Raw genomic sequence first — 23,624 nt, 5'->3', positions numbered from 1 at the left:
AAGCAGATTCCTGAAACTCAAAAGTAAACGTACTGCTTTGAGATAAGATAATGACCGTTCATGTCCCACCATATTCAAAAGGTTTATTTATTTATTTTTATTATTATATAGAATGTTTTCCATGGTGCTTCTAGAGTGGCATATATGAGACTGTAAAACAATGCATACAAGTAAAACAATTTCCTAAGAATGAGTCATATTTGAACGTGCCTAAGATATACCAGATGATGAAAGTGGATTAGCCTGTCTATACGAAAGACTGATCTTTATTTAATGTTTTCGAGCACACCCAGATAGCCGAATCTTGAAATAATTTCCAGTGAGCTGAGGTTAATGATCATAGCGAAGGAGTAGCAGACGAAGAAATTTCCACAAGGCTTCATAATGATAAGAGACGATGCAAACTAGCCGTTCGGCTTCATGACTCAACTTCTTTGCTAGTTTGGAAGAGCCATCCTTTCCGTGTTGATAAAGACATCACATGCAATTCAAAAAGAAGCAAAAGCTTATAATTTAAAGGAAGACAAGACTTGCGGAGTTGAAATTGTACTTGATGCATACAGCCACCGTTTAGATTCAATACGACGTCCACGTTAACTTTTTGATGAAAGACAGCTCGTCTCGTTCATCACCTCCTAACGTCTCTACTAGGGGGTTTAGTGGGTACGTGAAGTAATCGATAAAGAGTACTTACAGTTGTAATCTCTCCCTCATCTTTTTCCTATCTGTGCTGCGACTGCATTAACTTTTGAAAGCAACGTTCATCTGCTACCACCGCTACAATTTCATTGCACGAGTCTGATCACTGTCATATGCACGGTGTCGTGGGACCTCTGCTTCGTTTCTGGTTTGTGCTCTGTCGGGTGTGAAATGGCTTACAAAGAAAGAGCTGAATGAATGGGAATCAGTCTCACGAAGAATGAACGTTTCTGGCTGAATGAAATGGCTTACAGAGTAAGAGCTGAAAGAGATGGTTATAGGGATGCGGAAGATTGTTATAGTGAGAATCTCATCAACCGACATAACACCAGTCTTTTTTCTTCTTGAGCCCCTAAGTTCACCTGCTTTATATTTGATGTGGTTCTTCATCCTAATCACTTTAAACACGGAAGCAAAATGAAACAGAACTTATCATAGATTTGGGGAACTTACAATGATCAGGGTCAATTGTAACTGTTAAACTAACCTCAACAATTAATGAAGCAACTGCCGAACAATACCAGAGCAATCACAGAATCATAAAATTCAAACAGAATCACCAGGTGCCAATGATGCACAGGTTTGTCCAAAAACGTTTTCAAGCAATTGAGGCAAAAGTTATAGAGGATGGAGACAACTCTAGTTCAATGAGTAAATAGATAAAAAATTCCTAATCTGTTTCCCAATGAAAAGACGAAACAAGGAGAAAAAGAAAATGGAAAAAGCTCAACTCTTTTAGGTTTACATGACCTACAGTAAGTAGGTCTCAACAACAGTTCTACCAAACTTCTCTTGAACATCCTTGGGAGTTTCAATCTGAAAATAAACATAAGATCAGAAAATCAACACCTAAACTAGAAACAATTTTAGACGTTCAAAAGTGACTACAGTAGGAAAAGATCAAGAGAGAAAAATGATAGACAAGAGACAAATGACTTACAGAAGTCAGAGCTTTAAAGACAGCCTTAACAGTGTTATATGGGTTCCTTGATCCAATAACCTGCTCACAACCAATCAAAATCAACGTCAACCCGGATCAATGGAATGATGCAAATATAAAAAGCAAAATGCAGGTTGCTAGCTAAGTACCTTCGACTTCACATTCTTGAATCCAGCTAGATACAGTATAGTTTCAACGGTTCTGCTTGCTTTCATCCCAGTTCTGGTTGGCGCAGGCCATAGGTACAGCTAATAGAATGTTAAAGAGGTAAAAATCAGAAGAGGAAATTAGCAGAGAAACAGCCTTTGGCATCAAATCAGAAGTGATAAAAAGAGAAAACAGCTTAGTGCTTCAAAAAAGAATCATAAAAATTTAAACATGTAAAATGAAGCTGAGACAAACCTTCGTTTTCTTATAATTAGTTTGTATAGCATGAGCAATAGTATGCTCCTCGTGTCTATCCACATAATGAAGATTTTGGAAGCATTTCTCATATGCCTGTACGTAGAACAAAAATGGGTGGAAACATCATAATCTTCTTGCACAAAGTAGAAATAAACAAAAAACATTTAAAAAAAAAAAAAAAGGATACAGAAACATTCTTGGGTCATAAAGGGTTCCCATTCAAACTGATGCAAAGAAAGAGGCAGCTTTTTTTTAATGTAAGAAAGAGGCAGTTTTAGAAATAGCTAATCAAGGCACCGGTGCTTTGGCATTTTTTTCATGCTGCATCAACACCCAAATGGTAGCACTATTCTACGCTGTACATAATCCATCTATTTAAAATTTCAATCTGTTTGATTATGTTAATATTTCATTTTAGTATTCAACTGTAGTTATTACTTACTTTTAATGATACTCAATGGCTATATTGCTTGGTAACTTGAAAAGGAAAACATAAAAAAACTGAGGTAAAAAAGATCGGTGCTCAATACTGGACCATGGACCAAGTCAGAGGACAGAAGCCCCATGTTAATGGGAAAGGTCTGCAAGCAGATGAAATACCTTTTGAAGAGCAATTGGAACTGCTGGACCTTTGGCTTTTGCATAGCCAATAACTCCATGATAGTTACCACAAGCTAATATAGCAGAGTACTTGACAACTTGTCCACCCTAAACAGAAAAAGAAGCCACAAAGATCATAACATGACCGGCCTAGATGAAAATCACATAAATAAACAAGGAATAAACATTACTATAGAGAAAATCAACATTTACCTTAGTAACTTTACAAGTGCGATTTATATCAATTAGCTTCACATCAAAGCCCTGGCAAATTCCACACATAAAAAGTTAGTTTCCTCTAAAAAAAAATCAATTTGCATCATTTTTCTTGTACAACGGACAAGAGTCAAAATATATTAGATGACAGATAGGGTGACACAGATGAACCACAGTTTCAGCTCAAATTTGAATAAAAAAGATCCTTATAGCTGTGAAACAGAGTTTTCAATTTCAAACTTCTTTACTGGAAGAAAGGTTCACCTAGACCAAACACCAGCATATGATATTGGTTTCTCAAAATATGTACTAAACGTGTCAGCTGGCTTAGGTTTGAGATAACATCTTATAGTGAAACATTAGGGAGTTCATAAATGAGAAGAATGTGAACTTTACATATGCTGAGGAGACCATTTCATAATTGCAAGCTCCGGTGAGGACTTCCTTTCTTTCTTAAGTGATTCACCCCCTTCAAAATCTTTAGCTTCATACCCTCCGGTTTAAAATCTTTAGATACTCCTCAGATTCAGTTTCCAAAATTTCAAAATCTTTAGATTCATACCCTCTGGTTTAAAATCTTTAGATTCTCCTCAAATTCAGCTTCCAAAAGGTTCTTTTCCTCGTATGCTTATACATAATTCTTTTAATTCTCTTATTGTACTGAGCAAGTTTCAGGCCACTCTGTTGCCCGAGTATGGAAATACATTTTTTTAGATTTTGCATGAGATTTCTAGGTTCACTTTTGGGAGGATGCAAAAGTGAGGTCTATGTTCTTCCGAGGATAGCAATTCAAGAGGCACAAGCACATGAACTTTCTTACATATCTTTGAGTCATTCATACAAATTTTAGAAAAAAACATTATCAACAGAAAACATATCCATGGTAGATGATAAATACAAGTCAAGATTGCAGATCTAACCAAAATGATCCTGCTATATACTGGAGGTATTTTGCACTAACATCCATGTCTTTTAACTACTGATTTGAAATTTTGATATTTGCCAGGAAAGAAAAATATAGAAAATCAGACAGTTTAAAGTGTAAAATGTATCATAGCATCAGTTAGAAAGCACGGCCAACATGCAGTCACAGAAGAGAGAGAGAGAGAATAACATTAGTCCTCTATAGTTTACATACCGCCAAAACTGAGCCACAGACAAGAAAACACAAAAAAATGAAAACACAAGAATGAAGTACTTATTTAGCTCTTTAAAGAAGCCTTCATCAACTAGCAGAACAGACAACAAGACACATTGTCACTTATTAGTCAACTAGCAACTATGTCATTTTCAAAATAATTTGACTAGTTAGAGTTACCCAGCAACTTCACCCACATATCAACACAAAATAGGAAAGAGAAAGCACATACTTTCCTGTAAAGTGGTCTTCTTTTCTTCTCCATCAGAGCATTTCTCTCCTCTGCTAGTTCTTTAATCTCCTCCTCTAATGCCTTTCCTTTTTTGCCAAATGTGATATCCAAATCTGCCAGCTTCTCCTCAAGTTTCTTGTCAATGGCATTCAGATGCTCTTGGAGTATATCATCTTTATCTCTTTCACCAAAATTATCATCATCTTCTTCATCATCTGCAGTAGCCCCTTGAATAATTTGCTTTTCTTTTTCAAACCCGGCATGTTCTAGAAGATCAACTGAAGGGCCCCCTTGTTCACGTTGAATAACTCCATAGTTAGCAGGGTTATTTGGATCATAAGCCTCCTTCCATTCAATCAGCCGGACAGCTCTGTTTAGTTTTTGAAGAAGCATGAATCTTTCCTTGTCTGTTGTTTCTTTTAAACGGTTCATCAATTCACCAATTACTCTGTATTCTAATGGAAGCCTCATATGCTTTTGTTCAAATCTGTCAATTCTTTTCATCAATTTAAATGCATCATCCAGAGTCTCTGTATGAGGAAAAAAAATTCAATGAATAAACAAGAAAATTGAGAAAAAAAAGGGAGACCATCCCAAGGATCACCGTGAAGTCTTCTCACTAGAGAATGCACCCCACTCCTAATAATCAAATAAAAAGAAACGCCGAGTGAATGTTCAAACCATCAGGATGCCTCATTCTCTGAATTTCACGCAAAATAACTCACATGCTCACCCAGATACTATAAATGAGAAAATAATGATTTATGTGCCCCTGAAACACGGGCTTTACTTGCAGGTCTAAACCTATAAACCAGAAAGAAATTAAAAGGCAGTTAAGCTGATGAAATTCGAAGACAACATAGTCACCAGAATGAACGAAGTTCCCCAGCATCTCTTCGTGCTTTTTGTATTTTTTCTCAAACTCGTCAACGCGTTTCTTCACTTCCTCCGTTGAGAACCTCTCATCATCGTCATCACTATCAGAGTCCGTAGGCTCTTCGTAGCCGTCCACATCTTCGGTGTGCTTTGCTGCCTGCTTTTCAAGCTTCTCTATCAGTTCCCCAACTCCCATGTAATCTTCCTCCTCATCTCCGACTTCAATGCCCGCTCTTTTCTTTTCTTCTATCTCCTGCTGCTTTTCTCTTTCTACCTCAGCGAGAAGTTCTTGTACTGTCCTCGCAGAGGAAAAACACCGGTCTACACGCAGGGATGCTGGAAATCTCGAAACCAGGTGTTCAGCCTTCGCAACTTGGGGCCAAAAGACGGGAAAATGTGATATATTTCGGAAAAACGAGGTGCTGCTTTTTCTAGGGTTCTGCTTGATTGAGGTGAGAAGAATCCGAGACCAGATACCTCTACTTCTAACGAGTGTAGAAGCCATTAATCAAATAGAGATTTTTCTAAGGCATTAGAGGAAGCAAAGAGATGAAAATATACAAGAGATTGTCCATTTCGGGAGTTTCTCAGATTAGCTTCAGAAGGAATCTTGTACCATTAGCGTGGATTGATCGGGAAGGGCCGTCTTCGACGGCAAAATGTGCTATTCAAAACCCACCAAAAACCCTTCGCGTATTGTTGTTCTTGTGTCCTGGTTTTTCGTGGTTGCTCACTGACCCGGCAGCTGCAAGGGCCCGTTGGGTTGGTTTACCGTGGTCGCTCTTTTTAATAGTAATACGTTTTTAAGGATTATTAGTGTATTATATTTTTTATAAATATTTTTTTAACTGAAAATTATTATCAAGAAAATCATATAACTATAATATTTTTCAGCCAAATTGGGCCTAAAACCATATGGAAATTTTTTTAATAAATATTTAATAATTAATGTTGTAATATTTTCAGGATAAAACAAAATTTCATAATAATTTTGTATTTAACAATTTATTATACATGAAAACTTATGATATTTATTATTAATTTTTATTTATTTTCCTAAAAAAATACGCTTAATTTTCCTTTGAAAATTTTAAAATTTTCCATATAATTTCTTAGTATGGTATTAATCAGATTTTATCTAAAAATGTATTAAAAATATGTATTCTAAGAAAAACATTTCTAATTTTTCCGACAAAGAGAAAATCAAATTTAACCTTTTGAAGTTATTTTATGATTATAAATAATAAGAAAAATATTTTTTTCATAAATACAGCTTAAATTATAACTAACTCAATTATCAACAATGATAATGGTATAAAATTGATGATTAAGATCACTAGCGATAATTAAACTAGATTTATTTTTAATTATTATTTATTATACAAAAAAATTAAAATAATATATTATAAAAATTCTGAAGTGCAAATAAGATAATACCATATTTTACACTTGCTCTTTGGCCCAACAATCTACAGTTCTTTAGCTCGTGGTTAGATTTATGCGAATCTACTATTTTGTGTAATAAATTGGGTTTAGGGATTCGTAGCACAAGACCAATATTTGCCACTTGGGTTTTCCTTCCTTGGAACTAATAGCAAATATGTACATAACGAGCTCACAAGATGGACAAACTCTTAATTAAAGAAAAGAAAAAAATGCTATTTCAGTCAGTATTCAGACATCAGTGGAGCTTTTTCACTTGACAGAAACCAAACCAGATTATCATATCAAGCATAATAATTATCATGAATCTAGATCATAATACTCAGATATTGGTGAAGCAAATACAAACCTAAAATTTATGTGAGATACCCACAACTAGAACTGCCTAAAGGTCAGGTTCAGACGTCCTGGACGAAGATTTGTTTCTTCCAATAATTGCTCTGGTGCAGTGTTAGGATGAATTCTTGGAACTCCATGAAAGATAAGCCTAGACTTCCCACCAAATATTAAAACATCACCAGATTCAAGTACTACCTTATCAGCATTATCTGCATCCCTCTTCTCACTATATAAAAAATCTGCTGAATCACCAATGGAAAAGGAGACAACTGGCAATGCTTTTTCAATACTTTCCCGAGACTCATCCCTGTCCTGCATTGTACAGATAACATCGACAGACACAGAGAAACAACAATTAACAAATTTCTTGACAAATATTGAAAATAAAAGGTTCAAAATATCAGGACTAGAAAATAAATTACTATCCAACACCCATAAGGAAAAAAAACAGACACAAGGACAATCAGGACCAAAGAGAATTAGTCTATGTAGAATTTAAACACAAACAGAAACAAATAGGAAGATAACAGAACCATTCTCCATAATGTACTTCAGGTATACATGGTTCTCATGATCCACCTTTTGAAAAATTACTATGGGATGATAAGACTGAGAAACTGCATATCAACAACCGTGCACTTTCTATTAAAACTATACTTCAGGCCATCTTTTGAAAGCCAAAAAACCCACACACAAAAAAAAAAAGTCTGCAAAAGCTGTTCTTTGGGCCATCGAATGGAGCAAGTTTCAAGACTTTGGAAATCTAGACATGATCTTATGGCTGCTTTATTTAAAGACCAAAAACATCAGTGCTTTCTGATGTTAAATGCTACCTCAGTTAAGTCAATGACAGTGCAGTAAAGACTGCTCGGTAAATGATACAAATTACTAAAGGCAAAAACCGAGCAACTGCCTACCAATAACTGTTTACTTTCTATCGAGACCTTCAAATCATTTTCTTTAAAGCAATAGAAAAACCCAAAAATTATCCTTGACATCATTGAGTACAGCAAGTTTCAAGAGATGTGAAATCATGCTGACCATAAGTAAAATCTCATGCTTCTGTATTAAAAAGACCAAAGCATCCAGTATGGAGTATTACATGCTTCCTCGGGTTGGTCAATTTCAACACAGTGAAAACTGTTTGGTACATGATACAAACTATAAATTACTACAGAGAAATACCACAATCTAAATAATTTATAACAAATAAAACAAGAACTTTAGCTCTAGAAAAAAACATTAAAAACCAAAACCTTAATTTCTTAGAGAAAAAAAAAACAAGAAAATACCATTTGCCAGAGAGAAACTCATTAACATGTAACAAAAGTATGATAAAAGAAGTGAACAGTAGAAATTCTAGCATGCCTACTACCATTTAATAAATATGTTGACAAAAAATAAGATAAACTCAAGATCCATCAAGCCATCCATTTCAACTTCCTAATAGATTAAATTTGAGAAAACAACAGTTCAAATACCTGGTGTAGGCCAAGCTTCCCACTCTCAGTGTAGAAATTTACTATGCAGAGATCTGGTGACATTCTAGGCAGTATTTCCTCTACTGAATGTATTTTGGGGTTTTGAGCTTTTAGATAAGCATGAGATGCCTGAATTGCCTCATCAACTAAAGTTCTTAATATGTCTGGTATGGACGGAGGTTTTACTCTATCAATGGATCGTATATCTGTGTACAATCTTGTCTCCGGGTCCCAGTCTTTACCAAGACACATCATCCACAAATGTAACTTTGGACCATCTCTATAACCTGGTTGATAGAATCCACCAAGACCAGTACCAAGGGTTTGACATCTCTTCACAATTTCCACCTGAAACATTCTGATAAAGATGACTATATTGAAAAAAAAAATCAAGAAAGGGGTCAGAGAAAGAATATATTATTCAATTATTCCCATTCATAAATAACAAACTATCAAGAAATTTTTAAAAACTCAAAATATGGTAAAAATGCACAAATGCTGAAAACGTGGAGTCTGAAAAGCAGTTGGAGACAAATATTTAAAAATATTAGAGACCTTTGGAGATGAGAAAGACCGATGGATGGAGGAAGATAGCCACCTGGAGGCTTTTTAAATATGGATGTAGAACAAAAGTTACACGAAGATGGGGAAAACAAATCCAATAGCTTAAGTACCAGAAGAAGATTCTTCGAAAGCCTCATGATTGCAGCAGAAAAGAAACAAGAAGAAAATTTTATGGCCAGACATCATTCAAGATGCTGTCCTCACTGTAGTCCTCATTATCAGTAGGTGTCCTAAACAAAGGAAAGGAATTCATTTTCTGCAATTTTCCCAAGGCAGGAAAGTAGACGGTATTTCAGTTTCACAAAATGGACAAACGTAAGTATAAACAAGCTCAGTAAAATCATCAGCAAATTATTTCTATCTTTAAATTAAAAGACCTAAATCATCACTGAATATACTAGGAATGATAGAACTGAGAGCCCACTGAGCAACAGCCAAATGTAACAAGTGAGAAAGGTAGTTTTACTCAGGTATAAATCAGTAAAAATTACAGATTCACCAAAGGTGCTTCAGTTTAGACATAAACCCTTAATCCTGATTGTATCAGATTTCGTTTATAAAAGGACATATTATGTGTCTATTGAGAGGTGTTGGGGGAAGTTACAAGGTCTAGAGATCAAAAGGATTCTCATGCTAGTCAATGAAGAAACTTTAGGTATTTTTATCTTCTTTTGTTATTCAGTATAGATGAGTATCAATTTTGACTTATACTTCAAACATTAGCAAGGGTTTTACCTTCATTCTCTTCAACCTTTCTTGTTTTTTCAACTATGGCTGCATGCTCAACAACCATCTCACCCATCCAGAGACAATAGGAAAAGGAACATTAGATTTCTCTTAAGACAGGTCATCTGCATTTGGAGGAGAAATGCATAACACCACAAGGTTACATGGAAACCAACTACAGTTGTCTTTTCTTCCCAGCAACATATCTCTATCATTATATGCATAATTAGCTGCCAGGAACTCCAAAAATCTCAAGATAATTATATAAGAATACAGGGAACGGGTTTCCAACTTCAGTAGTTAGAAACAGAACATTGATGCACTGAAAACATGAGAAGAATCAGAAGGGAATAGCTTATGAAAAGGGAAAAAATTTGCCTGATTGGCGTGACTGATAAACGCCTTCAAAAGTACCATTCCCGGCTTCAGTTCAATTTGAGTACAATCCTTGGCAAGTTCATTTCTTCTTTCTCTATTCTTTTTAAAAAGAGCAGAATTTAGTTTCACAGGTCCCTTCTTCACAGCACGACAGATATCAAAGCAAGATAAATCCTTGTCTAAAGCATGTTGCCCATGTTGTGGTAAAGAAATTGCACCCAAAGAAGGGCCACTGTTTTTAGATACGGTATCGCCATCAGACACAAGCTGCAAACCCCACAGAATTCAACATGATCAGTTGTAATGACAACAAGCTGTACTCATAATTACAGACATCAGTAATGTAATGAATCTGGATCAAATCCAATATACCGTACATAAAACATCTTTACGAATTTTAAAATTAGATGGATGGTTAGAGGAGGTGACTTTGATGGTGTGCAATATTTTGGTTACTTTCATATAGTCTGTTAGCTTATTCTGCTCAATTTCCAGATAACACAACTAAATATTGCTTGACTGTTCTTGATTCCCTCACGAATATTACACTTGCACAAAGCAAAATCACGAGTGACATCAATAATTTACAGGCAGTGCAGTGCTTGACTGATTTACTAGTTTTTATGCAAGACAGAATAGAAAGATTTCATTAATTGAAGAAAAGCAGTCAAGACACATGAATAGGCATGAAACCACTAAAGAATAGTTCCACATGACCAATAAGCAAAACCATCTTGGATTCATCAGTTGCGAAAGAGGTTTTCTAACTTAGCTAGTCATTTTGGGATAGGCCTTGGAATTAACTTTAACTAAAACAGTCTAGAGGGCAGAACAAGATATGATCCATAAACTTTCCTAAAAATATTTAAATACTAGTTGTAGACAATATATGGCACAAGTGCTGCATCCTTCACCAATATCCTTCATCAGGAGGACTTTTCATTCCATCAGCAAAAATCGGTGGCTACGAAGAAGAGTTTAACAGAATAGATCTGTCCTGACTGTATAGTTTGGAATACTTGCTTCTTCAATATTTGGGACCATCACTCCACGGAGTAAAACACTACCACTGAAAGATGAATGAACTGAAACAGTAGAACAAAGTATTCCAAAATATTATATACAGACCGAATAAGAAACATAACTGTACAGTCTGATTGGATTCAACATTGACTGTCCAGTTGGGCCAGTTAGCCTTCGCATATGAACTGAATTTCCTAAAAAAATGTGCGGATCAAATGCTATATGCTATAAACCCGGATCGGACAGTTCAACTGGACTCAGTCCCTTGTCTAGGTTATACCTCTATAGGATCTAGAAGAGGTACAAAACTCAGTTGACCAGACTGTTTTTGCCAGTTTAATCAGTGAACCAACCGAGCGAGCCTGGTCAGTTGTGACTGACATGTGGGTAAACTTTTTCCTTTTTTACTTCCTCCCAACCAAGCCTGGTCAGCGGTGACTGACACGTGGGTAAACATTTTTCTTTTTTGACTTCCTCCTTTCATAAGAAATCATAACCCTCAGATTGTAGGCTATACTTGGTCCACATCAGGTGCTTTGTCCAAAAGGACCAAAATGACTTTAGCCTCTTTTTGCACCATAAATCTTTGAAAATTATGACAAAAACTCTGAAACAGTTAACTGATGGAAACACATCTAAGAAGCCACAGCAATCATGTTGTCAAAAATCATAATTACATAATTACATAAAACAGGAATGTTAAGAATAAAAATTTAAACTTACCTGATCCTTCCCTGCCGCGTGATCTCCTCCAGTGACATCACTAAGCTGGTTGACCTCTGGATTCCACCTCTGTGGATGAAGCTCTTCCTGTTGGCATTCATTTTCTTCTTGAACCTTGATTTCAGCAGGGGTTGTGGGATCAGGTGAACAGGGGGCTTTCATTCTATGAGAATCCTCACAGACAGAATCCTGAAAATACAGGCACTTTATAAAGAAAGATGATACTATATTCAAGAAGAGACAACTTGTGAGGGCAGACACTGAGATCTACATCCATATATATGAACATACGGCTTCTAAAAGAACTGTGGCATTATGCAGCTTAGACAATCTTCTGATGATGATTTTTACTACTATTCTTTTTCAATATCAGCTTATCTCTCTAGTTTTTTATATAATGTTGGTTTGTACAAATCAAAACAAACCGAAGGGATTGATTTTTGCCCTTGTAAATTGTTTTTTTCATCTTTGATACACAAAACCTCCACAGAGATCATTTTTACTGGATCAAGCAGCAGACATCTTCTGCATCTCCCACAGCATGAAGTTTATCAGTCTCTCATCACTTTAATCGCTAGAACAAAAAAGAATAAGAAAAAGAACTGCTAAATTCAAAATTTTCCTCTATCACTAATATTAAATCTACTCTCAGAATAGGTCGGCCCACCCCAATAGGTTGTATTTTTCTCTGTGTTTTTTGAATATTCGCACACTTTCCTTAAAATAAAAAATCTACTATCAGAATTTCAGCAATCCAGAGATTCATGAGGGGGACTCTGCAATTATCATAATTTGGATTCCAAGCAGCTCCACCTTGGAGGCATAGGCAATCCTACAAAAGAAATATTGAGCTAAGCTTCAGTTTTCAGATTGTATGGCAGCATAACCCTGCTGCCAGTTCCATTTCAGATTCCTCAGCAAGGACAGAGTTTCTCTTCATGATTTGTGGTGGGGATTTCCTCCCCCCTTGAAGCTAGAAGCTTGCCTCTTCCAACAATGTAGCATTCGTTAATTATTAATGATAATGAAAGCTTCATAATTTTTAAAAAAGAGATCTTTAGAGCACCTAATGTAGTGTTTCTTGTAGGTCTCTTGTAACCTTGTCTGCAGTCTGAACTGTAGTGTAAACTTCTAAATTTAAAAAAAAAAAAACTGTATGGAATTCTTCAAATAGGATTAACTAGATAACTTAGACCAATTAGAAGTATACCCTTGCTCACACTCTTGAACATCAAACACAGACAACCTGGTAGCTACATAGGATCATGAGATAAGCTCTCAACATAAATGTTTCATTTATACAGGCCTAAATTTATTTATTAATGGAAAATCCACAATTTTAAGAAAAAACAATGAAGATATCTCTTTATCAAATAGTTTCCTTATTTGGTACTACTTCCACAAGAAGGTATATCAACTTATATGACTAAAAAACAAGCAATAGTGGAATTCATTTGGACGTAACTAGCACTCCAAAACGACTCACTACTTTTAACTTTATTCATGTAGAGGGCCTTAAGGTGTCTTTTGATAAGATAAATAGACTGCTTCAACTTTTTTTTTTTTTAATGAGATTAATTCCATGCACAACAAAACACAGATGTAGAAAACAAACTATTTTCATCCACTAACCATTGATCAATCAGACTGACGATTGCATAGAAGTACTTTCATATTGCTAGATAGCCTCAACGACAATTATTTGACTATTTTAAATTCCCTCAATGACTTCTAAAGATCAAATTGAATTCATAAGACAGCAAAAATAAAAATAAAAAATACATAAACATATCTGCAAGTTCGTTTAATCTCTACTTATAAATATCAAAAGTTCAGTAAACTTACAGTTACCTAAGAAAGAAACAGATTCCAACTGATCAATCCAAATTCATTCCTTGATGCCCACAACTTATTAATTGATATTTATCCAGAAGACGGAATATGATATAAAACAACACATTGAACTGAGACAGAAAACTAATAAATCAAGACAAAAATGGAGCTATAATCTCACTGTTTCACAGGCCTTTGGCAATTTAGGTTTCCAGCATTGCATTGTCGGATTCGAATGACCACCTCGGTTTCTCTGGGCCCCCCTCTAGAGAAAAGAAAAATGTATTAATTCATTGAAAAAAAAAACCACCATAGGAATAATGGACGATAACAGAAGCAGACAAAGGAGAAAAGAGATAGAAAAGAACACCAACATTTGCGCGATGACCAGAGGCTGTTTGCCCCGATGAATATCGGTTTGCTTTCGACGTGGGTTTCTCATATGAGTTTCTCCGGCCGTCCATCGTACTCGAAGAAGAGAATGAAAAAGCAAGGGTTTTTTTGGCAGGAATACAGCAAACACCGGACGACGTATAATTCCTTCTTGAAAGTCCTACTTATTAGCTGCGTTCGAAAACTGTTGGGAGATTTTATAACGACATACTCATCTCTGCATGTAGAATTCTGTGAAGAGTAGAAGATAGAACCAACAGTATGCCCGGAATTGAAAGATGAAAGCTATAATAAAAAACAGGAGCAGGGAAATCGAAGAGCCGTTTCCTTCATGATCAAGGAAAGAGAAACGAGGTTCAAAGGTAGAACTCACCCAAAGTGAGCGCAATTCTTTCATAAAACCGCAACAGGCATGTCGAGTGGGTCCTTGTGGCTTCTTTTGGGCCCCGATGCCTTGAGAAGAAGACTTCTTCTCCAAGAAGGACTCCTAGAAGAGAAAGGAAATATAATTTAACCAAGACTATTTTTAAAGAGTATTTTACGCATATAAATTGTATATTAAATACATAAAAATATATATTAAATTTATCATAAATATAATAATTTTAAATAATTTAAACATTAAATTAGATATTTAGGTAGGTCTTTTGTCACATATAAAATTGTAATTAAGTGAGTAATAATACAAATAACGTTAAAATGTTAGGTATAAAATATTGTATTAGCTTATATCAATAATTTAATATTTTTATTTACAATAGTATATTAATTATTATAATTATTAACTTATAACAAAATACTGTTTTATTTTATAATTAACATAATATAGTTTAAAATATACAGATAAAATATTATTTTATTCAAGAAACGTGTACCGGGTGATAGACCCGGTACCCGGTCGCGGAACGGATTCTCACGCAAATGCTGCCTTTGCCGAAGTCGTTCTTGTTTCCCGCGAAAGGATAATTCCGGGGTCCACAATCTCTTGTCAAACAAGCTTGTTCCGTCCATTCGACCTGCGCTCAGTTTTCGAGCTGGTTTCAATCCTGGCAGGAGAATCTTGGCTCCCGTTCCGTGTAGAACGGTAATGAACGGTTTGGCTGAGAACTTACAAGTGTTGACACCAAATTCCGAATTCAGTGAATGTATCCAAGGTTCATTGAATCCTTTTCTCACGACGAAGTTCAAAACACTACCCGATCGTTATGCTACTGCAATTTGCCTCATTTATGTTTTACGACTTCAATCCGAGTCCGATGTGATCTTCCTCCGAGTAAACCTGATACTTTCTTATGATTTGTTACACTGTTTTTCTTTTGTTTGACGGATTCCATGCAATTCTCTTGAGTATTGTTCGGCTGGATCTGTGACGAAGTGGTTTTCCTTTGGAGCTTAAACTGATAGTACTATTTCGTTTTTTTCTGGCTCTAATCCTTACGTCTTCTGGAAATGCCGAGAACGGCTTCCTATAATGCGGGAAAATGGTGAGCCAATTGACCTAATTTTTTTTACCTAAATCTGTTCCTGCTAATGTTTTTTTATTTTTTTCGTGTTAAGGCTAGTGTATCTGATAGCGGAGTCGAGGACTTCAGTTGGAGCGAAGAAGCAAGCGATAAGGAGACTATTCTCTCCTCATGCAGCATTGATCGAGCGGGAGAAGTAATTGCATGCTCCAGAACTTGAGTTACAGAAAATGACTATCAATGTTGATTCGAGTTTATTGTTCAATAATTATTTTTTAATTTACAAATGGATGCCTCAAGTAAATTTACTACTGGAGACCTGACAGTTGACTTTTCTTACCACTGCTTGCATTCTCTCACTGAAGTAGTTTGCTTTTAACATACTTTTTGCTGTATGAGGGCTCGTCTGTTTGCACTAGTGAGACAGCAGGTGCTTTACTAGATAGATGAATTACTGTTCCACTAAAATCCTAAAAAGACACTTGTTCCATTGAAGCCAAAAGTGAGAACGAGATAGCCAAAGACAGTATTAAATCTTCTTTTTATTTGATTATTTCATGTTATTTTCATTTTGTATGCTAATCAGTGGTCCAAATTTAGTGCTGAGTGTAATCTTGCCTTCCAAAATGCTTATTCTTGGTAGTAATATTGTTGGTCATTCTTTTTTGGAGCAAGGTTCTAAGGACACAAGTAGGTGAAATAATCTCTGGTGGAATGGTGTTGCAGAGGCTCGAAAACTTTGTGCTTATGCTGGATTTTTCAAGTACTCACTTGTTAGCTTTTCTAAGAATATTTGACCCTGTGATTTCTAATTGATCATCAATTGCTATGCTATCTTTTAAGTTCTTTCATTTTTTCCGTTTCTCTCTTTCTTTTTGGGAATAACATGATTAGATAAATATGGGAAATCTCTCTCATCAGTTCATGCATGATGCAAAGAGATGCAGTTTGAAAACAACGAGAAATGAGATTTAATTTGATTTAGTTACAAAACTTCATCTAGGCCTTTTTTTCCATTAATTTTTTTACCTCTCATTGAATTAATTGTCTTAAATAGTAGACTTATTCGTTCAGCATCTCCATGACTAGAATCCGGTAGAAAAAACCGGGTAGGAAAGTAAAGAATTGAATGGGGACAGGAGAGAAATAGTTAGCACAACAGAATAAGAAAAACATAGGTTCTCTATGTCTATGTAAAAGCTTCTATTTTGTAAAATTTCCTCTTGTTCATCCAGACACATCTAAAGCTAGCTGGATGGCGCACTTCAGTTTTGCGAGCGTGAAAACTTTTCCAACTAACAATTTACAACCACTTAGACATAGAAAATTATACAAATAAAAAACATAGAAGGACATGGCATGAATATTGGTGTTAAACGGAAGAAACCTGAACAAGTGAGAGTTCCTCAGGGATCAGCTTCTCCTGCAACTTCATCATCACTAGATCCTGTACTGTGCCCATCACTGATGTCTTCATCACTGCTCTCTTCAGCATTGGTGATGTTCTCTTTCTTTGCATAAAGCTCACAATACTCTGTTCTTTCCATCAAAAAGTTCCATGAGACATAAGTTAGTAAACACTTATGGGAAGAAGCTTCCCCAAATGTCCATTATCCACAATTATCTTGTGAAAGCAGAAACACCCCCATCTGTCAGCTCAGATTGTCCCCTAAATGCTGCTAAAGAAGTCTAAACATCATCAAAAACTTAGTTCTTAAAACCAGAAGTCCCAGACCACACTGCTAAGAATGCAAAAAAATTCACCAAATTTTAAATGTGATTTGGTTATTCCCATAATAGAATGAAAAAAAATATATAACAAATCCTGAATTTTGTTTTGAAAAGGGAATCGTGACTTTTATTGATGGCTTCTCTGACAAAGACTAGACAAGGTGATAAATTAATTCATTCATTTTCCGACAAATGTATACTGTGAACCCACCATAAAAATTTATATTCCGCTGCCTTTAACTAGAATACTATGAGCAAATAAAGGGAAAAAATCTGTATGGAAAATTCTAAGTGGATCAAACTGCTAGTCACTTTCTTAGGAGACAGGAACTTTAGCTCAGGACTCAAGGAATCTGGGTTCATTTCCAAGTCACAGCTCCTTACAAGGAGATCTGAAGCTTGATTTAGATAGAAGTTCCAAGACACCATATGACCAACATATTATGGTGATGGCTTTCGTTCTGATGATGGATCATCTGTCAGTACTCCACATTCTTTGGGTTCAAATAGGTCTTGGAGATTTAAATGTCTTGACCACAGTGATTATTAGTAAGAATTAATATTTCAGTTTATTAGGCCTTAAAATGACTCTCCTTCTAAACAGAACCAGCCAAAAATAGACACTCAGATGCACCAGTAAAGATTCCAGCATCAAATTCTTTTAACCACTTCAAAATTATAATAGAGCCACTAAAGCAACATGGAAGAGACCAGAAGTTGATTTGCACCTTTGACTTTTTGCTCATATTGTTGCTTGTCCTTCATCATCAATGATGCTGCATCTCCATTCAGTGGATCTGTTGGATTAGGGTAAAGTAATAGCTGCGGAAGGAACACTTCAAATACATTCAGAAGATCTGCAGCCACATATCCATAAGTTAGATAATAGATAAGCAAAGCTAAGCTATGATGTAGAACATGCAAAATGTGAATATTGTTGCCTCAGCATTTTCACTCAAATGACTATAGTACAACATGCACATATCCTATAAAATTACAAGATCATATTCTCATTTCATTCAAAACATTGTCATATCCAGGACGCCAAGGAAAGGGGAAATGGACTCATCTATAATATTCATGCTTGATGTTCATACCTGTTTTCCATTTATTTTCCATTTTTGAATGACAAAATGGAGATAACTGTAGATACAATTGTACTGAATAAAAAATGATCTTGTCAATATCTAGACCTCTAAACTGTGAAACAACAGGGTTCCTCTACACTAAACTATGGAAAGGGAACTGAAAAGGAGGAATTACCAAACATAGGGCTCCAGGATTGGTTGATAACATCCAAGCACACAGAACCTGACCTGTAAATCCTAGTAAATTTAGAATAACAGACAGTAGGTGCTCACCTTTACCAAAACAAAATGACTGAAATTGAAAAATAAAATTGAAAACTTACGATTCATCAACATTGGGGTGGAATATTTTGTTTAAAAAGCCAATAGAAGGAGACTTGTATGGGTAAGCATCTGGCAGCTCCACTCGAACTTTCCACACCCCACACTCATAAAGGCCTGCAAACACAACAACTGATGAAAACTATTTGGACATCTAGATGGACAAAAAAACACAGAGATGGTAAAAAATTAACACGGCAGAATCTCCAATAACTACATGAGAGGAGAAATGTTAAGAGAACTAGTTGATCCCATGAAGTAGAGCCATGTGTGAACTTGACTGAGTCCCCCACAAGCAGCACTGACTTGATCCCCAATAAACCCACCAACCCCATGATAAAGAAAAGTCTCATTTGTTATTATCCAATCCCATCAAAGTGCATTTCAGCTTAAGTGCCACCACAACACCTTGTTAAACTAATTGCAGAGTTTCTTAAACTTTCTGCTCTTCTGTTTGTAACTCTCCGACAAGAATTACTTGGAAAAAAAGACAAATAAAATAATTAAAACATAAAGCAGTAAAAAAGGGTAAAAAGGTTTTACTTTCTTTAGGGCCATGAAATTCCACATTGAATTCACTAATACCATCATTGACAGGCTCCACAGCATAATCGCTCATCATCCTAACAAGCAGCAGCCCAGAGGAGGAGTTAATCATCATTCTAAAAGCTGGAAAGCCCTCTTTCTCTCTCTCGCTCTCTCTCTCTAACAACACAAATAACTTACAGCTTCATGACATCCATATCTCTCCTCTTGCTTGGGGAAGACATCTCCCTCCTATAACTGTAAGGCAATGTACATTCAGTAGATGTGATATGACATTTTTTCAGAACAAAAAAGTGGATACAATTAAGTGTAAGGACTCAACATTATCAACTCAACAGTCATTTTAAATTATGACATGCACTATCATGGACCTGCTCAAGACAGTGCAAGTTAAAATTATCCAGAACCATTCCCCAGAAAGCAAATCTTCTATATTATGAATATATACTGCATTGCTCTCTTTTTTCACATTGCGCATCACCTTGAGAGAACATGAATATAGTGAGAAATGGGAAGAAAATAGGCCTCTATAACAGAAATGTACATACTCAAGGACATTGGAGTAGCAAAAGTATATGTGACGGCAAGAAAGCCGTTTGAGATGGTTTGCACATACTCAAGAAATGGGAAGAAAAGAGCCATATCATTATCAGTTGAGTGGCCATCAAGAAATGGGGGAAGGGGAAGTTGTTTGGAAAATCGCTGCCGTTGCCCTCACCCCAGGTAATATCCTCCTAATCTATTCTGCTCCTTCCGGCTATGGTGATGCTACCATGGTGGAGTTGATAACCCTACTCCAGGGCGTCTGACTCTATGTGGAGAGATTCATCTCACCTCTAATTGTAAAAGGGGACTCCTCGACCATCATTAGTTGGGCTACTGGAAGAAGAACCCTCCAGGATGCTTTCTAATGTATCTTCATGAAATTGAAGATCTGTGTACAGATATGAATGTTTCCTGGCAGCACACCCCTAGAAGTGCTAATACCATTGCTGATTCCTTGGTTAGGGAGAGGGTAACCCAAAAGCACCTTGCTTTTGGAGACACTCCCCTACTTTGAGCTCCCTTGGCCCTTTCTATGGGGATGCCTATTTTTTGTTCTTTCTTTAGCTTTTTCCTTGTTTTCCTAATATTGTACTCTTTCTTCCCACAAGAGGACTCTTAATGGAGTCCTCTATCTCATTATTATAAAAAAAAAAAACAAAGAAATGAGGAAAGACCAACAATGATATAAAAAGACTTGAAGAGGGGTAACTAAAGGGTCAAGTTACCTGAAGACAAATCAGCATATCAGAGAATGATTCATGTAGTAACACCAACATAGCAGGGATAAAGCTTTGGTGATGACTATCCTGATATTAATACATAAATAGTAGACAGACACATAGATAAATGTACATGTGAGAAGTGAGTGAATGAGAGAGCAACATCATCTTTTTGTTAAACTAGGATTTAGATCTTGGCTTGAAGTACAGGGTATAGCTTCACAAACTCAGAAAATTACAAGAATATAGTGCTCATATTTCAAGAATTACCCTGTCCCAAAAGGATAGAAGTTTTTTTTGTTGCGAAAATGTGATGAGCTTTATTGAAGAGCAGGAAAACAAAATACCATGATATAAAAGTCAGAGACCCAAAATTACAAGGGGAGGGAATTTCCCAGAGCTAGCCTCACTGGAAACAGAAGTCTTCATCATTCAATTTGTCTGGACTTCCCCTAAGATTTAAACATATGAAGAAAGAATCACATCCTCCTCCTAAGTCACTGTTATTGTTATTGAGAGACATTTTAGACATCCTCCTCTTACTACTCACAGCAATTGTTATTGAGAAACAATTTCACTGCGTTCCATTCTTCATGTATTTTAACATTATGGGGAATCCAGAAAATGGAATGATGTAGAATTTTCACTTTAGCAACAGGGGAAGCCTTGAAATATGAGCACTATACAGTAAAATCTTTCTTGCAATTTTCTGTGTTTCTGAAGCTATACCTACTGGACCACGATTACAAAACTATAGTAGTAATAATAATAAGATGTTTCTACTTCTTCAAGGTTGTCTAGGGAGGATGCAAAGCGCATGGTTCGATGAGTTGCCCACCTCAAATCCGAAGACCTACTGATACAACGGATAAGGACAACATTTCAAAGTTATGGTCAAGCCAAACCATAAAAGAATTCCCAACCCGGCCAGACACAAAAGTTAACTCCAGATTTTCACAAGCTAAACGAAACCAATGAAACTTCAAACAAGAGCCAAACATGAAATGCCAACGATTTGTTCAAGAACCACATATTCAACGGAAGTCCATCCAAATTCAAAACAACAGAATAGAAAGGAGGAAGTACCTTTTTTTCTGAAAACCCGCGCCCCGAAGCCAATAATCTAAGTGCTCCAACGAGGAAACGAGCCTGAAAAATCGAGATGTCGGACAACACCATCAAGGGGAAAGAAAGAAATACAACAAAGAAGGAAACGAGGGAAAGAAGATGACGGTTCCAGCGGCAGAGATCCGGCACGATAGATAAATTGAAGAAATAAAGTTACCGTAGAGAACGGGATCTCCGACGCTCCGGCAACCGATTTGAGACGAGCCGCAGGGTGACCAAAGAGTACAGATGCTATTCGCCGTGGCGTAAGATGCGAATGGGAAACGCGAAGAGACTCAAACTGATTGGAGATGTAGTTATCAACAGAGGCGAATTGCAGTCGGATGGATTCGTCGAAGACCAGCGTAGAGAATGAGGATTCGTATACGGAACAAATCGGAGATTGGAAGAACTCTGTCAGCCGAACCACGTCTACATACATATATACATGTCCATGTATATATATTAGCCAATTAAATAAACCGACATGGTTTCTCTTCGCGAGCGAATAATGCATGCATGTCGCATTATTGCATACCACTATTTAACTGTTATTGGTAAAGACTAGAGGGCCTCAGCTCGGGGCCTAATTAATTAATGTTGGGACTAGAGAGGTATGTTTAGGGTCTGCTCTATTTGGAACCCTAGAAAAAAAAATTGACCATTATTATTCTAAAAAATATTAGTTAATAAAAATAAGATAATGATTAAATTTTTATTTTTATTAACTATTTTTTGGCAATATTAATGATTAAATTTTTATTTTTTTATTTTTCATGGGTTCCAAACAGACATAGCCTAAGATTTCTTGAGTTGTGTATTCAAACTTATTAAGTTAATTCATTCATTCACATGTGACTTAGTGTAACACTTGTCACATCGAACCCCGAGCAACATAAATCAAAGTACCACTTCACACTACAAACCAGAGTTTTAAGCCGAATTAAGAGTTATATGGTGCTCAACAACTGGTATTAAGTTCGCACGATCATGAGTGGATTATACCCATTTGTTTTTCGCCCTACCTGTCACACTTTTGCAACCCCATTGGATGCCACTTTTATAAAGTTGATTTTTTATTTTGTCTTGATTTTTAGATTGCCTCGTATTTAGTTGTTTACAAATATATGGTTGATCCAATACGAAAAAAATCATGTAGTGCAAAATATGCGGAATACTATCTCAACCATCTGATCATGATCAATGACTATCTCAGCCATCTGATCATGATCGGACGGACAACTAAGAGAGCAGTTTTGCACCAAATACCTTTTCATATTGGATTAGTCATGTTACAAATAAAGTTATATATAATTTAAGATATAAATAAATTTTAAATTTTTTTATTATTTTTTTTTAAAAAATTCAACTAATTTTAAAAAAATATATATATATACCAAAAATTATCTTCAGCTTTCTTGTACAAGCATTAATGGATAGAAATAGGTATAAAAGACATCTGCAAAGATACAGATTTTAGTTGAGACCTAAATTTCATGAAAGTCAGCTGTGACAATTTCTCCAGTGTGATGGCCACGACAACACAGTGAATTAGCAGGAACACCGAATCTTAGACATCAATCAATCAGTCTGCCGCATCACCATGCGTGAAAAAACAAGGGATCATGAACACAATGACGAAACTCTCACCACTGAAACAACAGACTCTGTACTACACAGTAAATCCGTCGTTGAATACAGTTTTCCCACCTTCTCCTGCCGCCTTCTCCACCAAAAATGGAGGAAACCATGATTTGCTCTTTCAACCAAATCAAATGATCCAAAATTTATCAAATTCAACGTACCCAACTTTAAACTGGCCGGAGAAGTCCAACGTGTTTATTATAAACATAAAAAAAGTAAACTTAATCGCTCTGTCTTTTCTTGTTGGATTTAGAGATGAAGTATTATTTTACTCAAAAAGAAAACAAACAATCTGATTCTGGTTCCAAATGGCGTCGAGGGAGGTTTTCTTTTTTTGTTTAAACTCGAAGACAAATCGTTATGCTCATATCTAATCGTTTTCTCTCAATATTACTCTAGTTTCCTCGACTCTGTGCTGTTTCCTTAGGTCCTACCGTTGAGGAAAGATGT

General features: G+C 36.0%; 3 protein-coding genes across 6 annotated transcripts; all 3 read right to left on the bottom strand.

Annotated features, from left to right (window-relative positions):
* Positions 1–1,114: 1,114 nt before the first annotated feature.
* Positions 1,115–5,815, bottom strand: LOC137949932 (uncharacterized). Its single transcript, XM_068796182.1, has 8 exons — positions 5,098–5,815; positions 4,231–4,760; positions 2,858–2,908; positions 2,645–2,752; positions 2,042–2,137; positions 1,789–1,887; positions 1,640–1,699; positions 1,115–1,515 (listed from the first exon to the last, which is right to left on the bottom strand). Exons 1-8 carry the CDS (start codon positions 5,609–5,611, stop codon positions 1,450–1,452), a joined length of 1,524 nt encoding a protein of 507 aa, XP_068652283.1. The 5' UTR covers positions 5,612–5,815; the 3' UTR covers positions 1,115–1,449.
* Positions 5,816–6,721: 906 nt separating this feature from the next.
* On the bottom strand, positions 6,722–14,422 carry LOC137950438 (DNA N(6)-methyladenine demethylase ALKBH1D-like). Of its 2 annotated transcripts, XM_068796902.1 has the most exons (7): positions 14,383–14,422; positions 13,991–14,240; positions 13,798–13,881; positions 11,784–11,972; positions 10,038–10,304; positions 8,370–8,717; positions 6,722–7,200 (listed from the first exon to the last, which is right to left on the bottom strand). In XM_068796902.1, exons 2-7 carry the CDS (start codon positions 14,078–14,080, stop codon positions 6,925–6,927), a joined length of 1,254 nt encoding a protein of 417 aa, XP_068653003.1. In that variant the 5' UTR covers positions 14,081–14,240; positions 14,383–14,422; the 3' UTR covers positions 6,722–6,924. The 2 variants fall into 2 exon arrangements, with proteins under 2 accessions (XP_068653003.1, XP_068653002.1); XM_068796901.1 differs by lacking the exon at positions 14,383–14,422 and having other exon boundaries at positions 13,991–14,357.
* A 2,214-nt stretch (positions 14,423–16,636) lies between these two features.
* LOC137949952 (ubiquitin-conjugating enzyme E2-23 kDa-like) lies at positions 16,637–21,926 on the bottom strand. Of its 3 annotated transcripts, XM_068796232.1 has the most exons (9): positions 21,709–21,926; positions 21,510–21,572; positions 20,430–20,510; positions 19,339–19,395; positions 19,156–19,235; positions 18,615–18,729; positions 18,467–18,519; positions 17,932–18,060; positions 16,637–17,011 (listed from the first exon to the last, which is right to left on the bottom strand). In XM_068796232.1, exons 4-9 carry the CDS (start codon positions 19,380–19,382, stop codon positions 16,845–16,847), a joined length of 588 nt encoding a protein of 195 aa, XP_068652333.1. In that variant the 5' UTR covers positions 19,383–19,395; positions 20,430–20,510; positions 21,510–21,572; positions 21,709–21,926; the 3' UTR covers positions 16,637–16,844. The 3 variants fall into 3 exon arrangements, with proteins under 3 accessions (XP_068652333.1, XP_068652332.1, XP_068652334.1); XM_068796231.1 differs by lacking the exon at positions 20,430–20,510; XM_068796233.1 differs by lacking the exon at positions 20,430–20,510 and having other exon boundaries at positions 16,637–17,006.
* Positions 21,927–23,624: the final 1,698 nt, after the last annotated feature.

The sequence above is a fragment of the Aristolochia californica genome, unplaced genomic scaffold, assembly GCF_029961685.1.
Source record: "Aristolochia californica isolate CCGP_79_NKW_82.1479 unplaced genomic scaffold, dmAriCali1.0.hap1 SCAF_14, whole genome shotgun sequence".
Classification (NCBI taxonomy): Eukaryota; Viridiplantae; Streptophyta; class Magnoliopsida; order Piperales; family Aristolochiaceae; genus Aristolochia; species Aristolochia californica.
The sequence above is the reverse complement of the archived record's forward strand: the minus strand, read 5'-3'. Positions and strand labels throughout refer to the sequence as shown.

Coding starts and splice junctions, on each gene's coding strand:
- LOC137949932 (XM_068796182.1), bottom strand. CDS start 5,611: ATGGCTTCTACACTCGTTAGAAGTAGAGGTATCTGGTCTCGGATTCTT. Junction 4,761..5,097: donor GGGGAACTTCGTTCATTCTG/GTGACTATGTTG, acceptor TTCCTCATACAG/AGACTCTGGATGATGCATTT. Junction 2,138..2,644: donor TTCCAATTGCTCTTCAAAAG/GTATTTCATCTG, acceptor TTCTACGTACAG/GCATATGAGAAATGCTTCCA.
- LOC137950438 (XM_068796902.1), bottom strand. CDS start 14,080: ATGGACGGCCGGAGAAACTCATATGAGAAACCCACGTCGAAAGCAAAC. Junction 11,973..13,797: donor TGCCAAAGGCCTGTGAAACA/GTGAGATTATAG, acceptor CTGTATTTTCAG/GATTCTGTCTGTGAGGATTC. Junction 8,718..10,037: donor TTATCAGTCACGCCAATCAG/GCAAATTTTTTC, acceptor AGAATGTTTCAG/GTGGAAATTGTGAAGAGATG.
- LOC137949952 (XM_068796232.1), bottom strand. CDS start 19,382: ATGTCTTCCCCAAGCAAGAGGAGAGATATGGATGTCATGAAGCT. Junction 19,236..19,338: donor GATATGGATGTCATGAAGCT/GTAAGTTATTTG, acceptor GCTGCTTGTTAG/GATGATGAGCGATTATGCTG. Junction 18,520..18,614: donor CACCCCAATGTTGATGAATC/GTAAGTTTTCAA, acceptor TAGGATTTACAG/GTCAGGTTCTGTGTGCTTGG.